The sequence below is a fragment of the Columba livia genome, chromosome 5 (genome assembly GCF_036013475.1).
Source record: "Columba livia isolate bColLiv1 breed racing homer chromosome 5, bColLiv1.pat.W.v2, whole genome shotgun sequence".
NCBI classification, from domain to species: domain Eukaryota; kingdom Metazoa; phylum Chordata; class Aves; order Columbiformes; family Columbidae; genus Columba; species Columba livia.
The window spans coordinates 6,487,464-6,493,222 of record NC_088606.1 but is presented as its reverse complement, the minus strand read 5'-3'; the positions used below and the strand labels follow the sequence as shown (position 1 = coordinate 6,493,222).

The following is a 5,759-nucleotide window of genomic DNA, read 5'->3' as shown; positions in this document are numbered from 1 at the left end:
CCAGCCACGGCCCCGCTCCTTCACCTTCCCCGGGCTCCCCCCGGCTCCCTGACTTTCACAGGCATCGCCCCCGGTCCCGGGGACCCCACTGTTTCTGTTGCTACCGAACTGATGCCGAAATACCCGTGGCCTCGGAGATCTGCTCTGCGTTAACTGGCGGGCTTGAGACCGACACCGTCATTTCAAAGCAGATGCGAGGATCGTTCACCGAGTATTTTATTATGGTTTTAGGCTGCTTCATACAGTTTCGTCCTGCACATGCTCTACAAGTCACCTGTGCACATAGAGAACAAGCCAAAAATAATAATAATTAATAATAATAATAATAATAGAAAAAATCTACCATAGCAATCCCTTAAATAAGTAAATAAACATTATATATATATGTATAAAAAACCCTTTAAAGTAAAGCAAAACCCAACCAAAAGAACAGCGTCTTTTCAACATGAAACACCCCCGCTTGACAAGGGCAGGCGCTCAGGCTTTTTTTTTTTTTTTTTTTTTGCAACTTGGCATTCGTTGGTTTGTTGTTGTATTTTTTAGCATTTTGTGGGTTTCCTTTATTTTTTCTAATTTTCTTTTTTAGGCATCAATTCTGCAAATCCTTCGAAATAAAGGCGACAACGATTTTTATCACGTTTTTTAATGCAGTCTGCTGCGGGGCTGGGCGGGAGGCGCGGCCGGGCGGTGTGTGACTGGGGAGCGCTCGGTAGCCCGGGTTTGGCGACCGGGGCCGGACGACTGCAAGCCCCGCTGCTCCGGCCGCGTCGGCAGGCAGGCAGGCACCGGTGAGCTGGACCTCCCGCTCCCCCCGGTTTGTCATGGCGGTGGTGTCAGATGTCACATTCACTGTCGCTGGATGTGATGGAGATGGCGGAGGTGGCCGCTTTGCTGGAGAGGCTGGCTGCGGGGCTGGAGGCGGCCCCCACCGCCTCCCCACCGCTCTCCTCCTCCGCTTGCAACGACCGCACCGAGCCCTGCGTTAGGACCTGCTGCTGTAGCCTGCAAGGAACCGGCACACACAGCATCACCGCCTGGCCCTCCGCGCCCCCGGAACCCGCCGACAGCCCCCCGCTTCTCCTCCCAAGGGCTCCCTCGACAGACAACCCCATGCCGATGCCCCCACCTCAAGCTCACACCAGTTATCCCAGTCTGGCGGCTCTGCCTGAGAAACTGGGTGCTTAGCGCCGGGCTAGCCGCGCTCCTCGGCCGGCACACCCCAGGGCTGGCTGTGTCGCCCCCTCCACAGCCTCTCCCTTCATCCGAGGGGTCGGTCGTTCCCTGCAGCATCTCCCAGGCGGCGGCTCCGCTCCAGCAGGCCTTGCATTTCCCTTCTCAGCCGATGAATAGGGGCTGTGGGTAACAGCACCTATTTACCCCGCGTGCGGCTGCCCGGATGAACGCAGGAGCAAGCGGGGTGACAACTGGGACACCCCACGCCTCGGGCTCCGGGATAGGAGATAACAGGGGGATTCTGCTCTCTTCCCCGCTTCCGTAGCACCTGCTTGTGCCGCTAGTGTCGGGGAAACACCGTGCATTTAGAGCCACGATTTTTGTCCTTTAAGCATTAAAATAATTTTTTAAAGAGAAGAGAAATAAGAATAATATCCCAATAAACGTTCCCGGCTGGTTCCGGCAGAGGTTTAGGGCAAGGCAGCTCGCTAAAAACGAGCAGGGCCCGCGGAGGGGCATTGTCGGCTCTGCTCCAGATGGACATGTATGAAATTGGTATCTATATGTCCGGATAAAACTTTGAAGGGGGGGTTTGTCTCCACCTTGCCGCTGAATACGACCCTTGTGCCGCCAGGTCCTGCCGGGGTCACGGCAGCTCCGCCAGCCGCGGGGCCCGGACAGTGTCTTTCTCCCCTCCCCGCTCCCTCAAGGGCGGCCAAGGGGGAGCCTGAGCGGGGACCCCAGCCCTGTTAAAAAAAAATCAATAATACAAGACGCAGGGTTTTCCCGCGGCTCCCACTTATCTCGCTGCATTTCCGGGGAAGTTTGGGCTCGTTTCCCCGTCCCCCGAGGGAACGAGGCCGCGGCTGCGCAGCCTCCCACCGGCCCCCCCGGCTCCCCGGCTTCGGCGTGCGGGGGTGAAGCCTCCCTAAGGCGTCGGGCCCTGTGCCCCGACGGGACGGGCAGCATCTTACCTGTTCTTAGCGGCTGCTGCCCTGTCCCTTTGCCTGCGGTTTTTGAACCAGTTGCCCACTTGCGTGGGGGTAAGTCCCGTGGCCTGAGCCAGTTCCCGCTTTTTGCTGGGGTTGGGATAAGGGTCCTGCAGGTACCACTCCCGCAGTAAATGCCTCGTCCGCTCTTTGAAGCAATGTGTCTTCTGCTCGCCGTCCCAGATGGTGCGGGGCAGCGGGAACTTCTTCCTCACCCGGTACTTGTCCACCGGCCCCAGCGGTCGGCCCCGCAGCTTCTCCGCCTCCTGGTAATGCGCTTCCAGCCAGAGGGCTTGCAGTTTGGCGTGGGACTCCTTGGTGAACTTGTGGTTCTCCAGGATGTGATAGAGCTCCCGGTAGTTCCCGGTGTGGAAGGCCACGATGGCCCGGGCTCTCAGCACCGACTCGTTCTTGTTGAGGGCCTCGCAGGCCGCAGGGGCCACGGGCAGGGACCAGAGGAAGCGCCCCAGGCGCTCGATGTCCCCGCTCTCCTCCAGGGTCTCGCATACCCCGGCCACCTGCTGCGGGCTGAAATTGAGGATGGGCAGTTGGAACATGGAGGCGGCGCCGGGCTCCGCTTCGCGCTCCGCGCAGCCCCGGCGATGCCCGCCGCCGCCGCGCACACCCCCGCGGCGGGGAAGCGGGCAGCGGCCCGGGCGGCCGCCCCTCGCTCCGCTTCTGCCTGCTCCGGTGCCGGCGGAGCTGCCGCGGGAGGGACAGTGGAGGGCGGAGAGGCGATGGGGAGCGCTCGGCGGCTCCGGCGACTGGGGGCGGTGGGCAGGGTAGAGGAGGAGGAGGATGGAGCAGGGGGGAGGGGGGGCGGGGGGAACGGGGGGGAGAGGGGGAGGGAAGGGAAAAAAAAAAAAAAAAGAGAGGAAAAAAAAAGAAAAAATAAGAAAAAAAAAGGCACAAGCCGAGCTCCGCGCCGCCGCCGCGCTGCTGCGGGAGCGGCTGATTTGCTGCCGGGCTCGGCAGATTGGCTCCCGGGTTTCCATGGCTGGGCTGCCACTCACTGTCAGCTGCTGCCAATCACGGCAGAAGGCCCCACGCCGCCGGCTGGCCGCACCTCCCCGCCCCGCTCCCCGCCTCGGCTCCCTCCTCGCTCCCCGGGGCGTCCCGGCCCGGCCTAGCCCGCTCCCCGGCCGCCGCGACCCCGCCGGCTGCCCCTCCGCTTCGGGCAGGGGCAGCGCAGCTCACCCGTCCCTGAAGCGGCAAGATACAGGGGGGAGAAGTGGGACACCCGCTGCCGTTTGCTGCAAGAAAGTTGGAGGGAGCGGCTCCCGCGGTGGGATGGCCGGGACCCCCTACATTCTCCTTGGGAGAAATTCGGGGCCCGGCTCGGTGCTGCACAGCACAGAGCTCGGCGCACCCGAGGTTGGAGAGGGGGATGTGGCAGGGCTGAGAAATCGATAAAACCGGCTGCATAACAGTGACAGTGATGCTGGGAGTGTCAGTGACAATGGATGCAGCTGGAGCACCGCAGAAAAAGAGCCGAGATTAGGGAAAAATTCTCCCCCTTCTATCTATAGGTGACTTTCTATCCCTGTTAAGACGAGAAATTATCTGCAAGGAGTCCAACGTCCTTCTCCGCTTGACTTTATATATTTTTTAACATTTAAAACATTGTTTTCGGCTGAGTGGCCCTGAATAGACGCCGAGAAGAGTCGCGGGGAGTGAGAAGTCATTTGTAGGTCAGGACAGCGACTTAAAGCATATTTCAGGAATCTTTGGAAATATTGATCACATAGTAGGAATCGTTCCCCGCGGGTTTCACCCCCCGCTTCCCGCCCCAACTGAATGACCGTGGGTCTGGGGGAGAAGTGAGCGCCCAGTTGCCCATTTGGAAGAGCGGGACAACCTCCGGCCGCCTCGGGGCAAGGATGAAATCGCTTTCGGAGCTGTGAGGATACGGTTTGCTTTCTGGAGAGAAGGGAGGAAAAAAAATCCAGAAGCCATGCTTTATTCTATATATAGCTGCTCAGTGGCAATTTCTTCCCTGGAACATTAGGGACCACGCTCGGAAAGGCAGCATATATTTTGAATTAAGCTCAATATGTTATCTCCTCTGCTCCTTGCAATGCTTTTTTTTTTCTCTCCTAGAACGCTTGTCAAAGAAATGCCTTCTTAATTTGATATCTTGTTGTTGTCTCTTTCTCCCTTCTGTTTTCTTCTCTTTTATCTTTTTTTTTCCCCCTTATTGTTTTTTGTTCTCCTGTCTTCCCTTCTTTAAGAAATCTAGCAAAGGCTAGTTGCCTGTAGACCGAAATTAAACAGATTTACATTTTCTCCAATCATTTCTCCGCAGAAATGGAGCTGGACTGGGGCTCGCCGTCTTTTCTTTAGTATCAAGTACAATTTGTCTTTTGCTTGTGAAGATTTGGTAAATCAGAAGGCAGATAGATAGCGCAGATGGTCGGAGGTGTCGGGTCAGATTATGGTACGCCTCAGTACAGTGCTAAGCTCATTCTGACGGAAAACCCTGATATTATTTTCACAGATCTACACAGTTCACTTGAAAAAAACCCTTGGAGCCATTTACATCATTTATGTGAGGCTCACAGCTAGCGGGATGGAAAAGCTTTCAATACTGCTCATTTTCATAAAACCCGACAGAGCTGGGGAGACATAAAAGCATAGACAAAACTCATGAGTTCAGAGACACTCCAAAGAAACTTAGGAAAACGGAGACTCTTCGGCTTCACTTCACAGACCCAGGTTTGATTTGTTGATCCCCTTAGGGGAAAAACGGGGAAGAAAATAATCAGAGGAAAATATCCACTATAAATGGTATTCCACCGCATCCTTGTCCTCTCCGCCAGGGAAAAACAGTAATTTGAGCAGCTCAATGAAAGATCCCACATAACCACTTCGGACAGGGATTAAAAAAAAAAAACCCAAACCAAACAAATAACCAAACCTCCTCGATATGAGCATCGAGCTTCCCAGCGAGCGGGTGAGAAGGCGGCGACCTCCACGGCGACGGGTGCGTCCCCATTGCTGACCTGGCCCCGCCAGCCTACCCCGCCAGAGCCCCAAAAACATCCCGGGACAGGGGCTGATGGAGGAAAATCTCTGCTTTGAGAGAGGAGGCATGGTGGGAACTCTCTGTGAATGGGTAGCTAATTTAGACCGGCCAGACGATGATGATAATGATTACTAATATTACCGTAGGTCTTTCTTTTTCCTTTTTATTTTAATTTTTATTTTTTAATGCACATGTTCTGGCGCGGGAGTTACTGGGTTGCAGCCTAATGACCATGAACAGAGCGAGACAGGCTCCGTAATGAAAGCCAGGACTGGAGGCTAAAGAAATGAATCCTCATTAAGAGCAGCGAGAGCAGCTCGCAGGGGCGAGAGGCTGTCCCCCAGGTCCCCAGCCTTTGTTCCCCAAAAACCGGCCCGGACGGGGAGTTGCTGATAGCTCTGCTGGGAGCTGAGAGGAAGAGAAAGAAAAGGCAACACCGAAACGGACCCAGAAACCCTGTGTTAACCATTTAAAGGCTGACCCGAGGGGGAAAATCAGCCCAGCCTCAGTAGCTCTGCCTCCTCTCCAGCTGTGAACGTTGGGCTCTTCTATCTGGGAAGTGGCACAGTCCG

General features: G+C 56.0%; 1 protein-coding gene across 2 annotated transcripts; it reads right to left on the bottom strand.

The window, feature by feature from the left end:
- Window positions 1–200: 200 nt before the first annotated feature.
- On the bottom strand, window positions 201–2,932 carry SIX6 (SIX homeobox 6). Of its 2 annotated transcripts, none has more exons than XM_021292811.2 (2): window positions 2,148–2,932; window positions 201–1,002 (listed from the first exon to the last, which is right to left on the bottom strand). In XM_021292811.2, the coding sequence occupies exons 1-2, from the start codon at window positions 2,717–2,719 to the stop codon at window positions 834–836; spliced, it is 741 nt and encodes a 246-aa protein (XP_021148486.2). In that variant the 5' UTR covers window positions 2,720–2,932; the 3' UTR covers window positions 201–833. The 2 variants fall into 2 exon arrangements, with proteins under 2 accessions (XP_021148486.2, XP_064919320.1); XM_065063248.1 differs by lacking the exon at window positions 201–1,002 and adding an exon at window positions 1,054–1,353 and having other exon boundaries at window positions 2,148–2,922.
- Between the last annotated feature and the right edge of the window lie 2,827 nt (window positions 2,933–5,759).

Coding starts and splice junctions, on each gene's coding strand:
- SIX6 (XM_065063248.1), bottom strand. CDS start 2,719: ATGTTCCAACTGCCCATCCTCAATTTCAGCCCGCAGCAGGTGGCCGGG. Junction 1,354..2,147: donor GCAGCAGCCGCTAAGAACAG/GTAAGATGCTGC, acceptor TGTTACCCACAG/CCCCTATTCATCGGCTGAGA.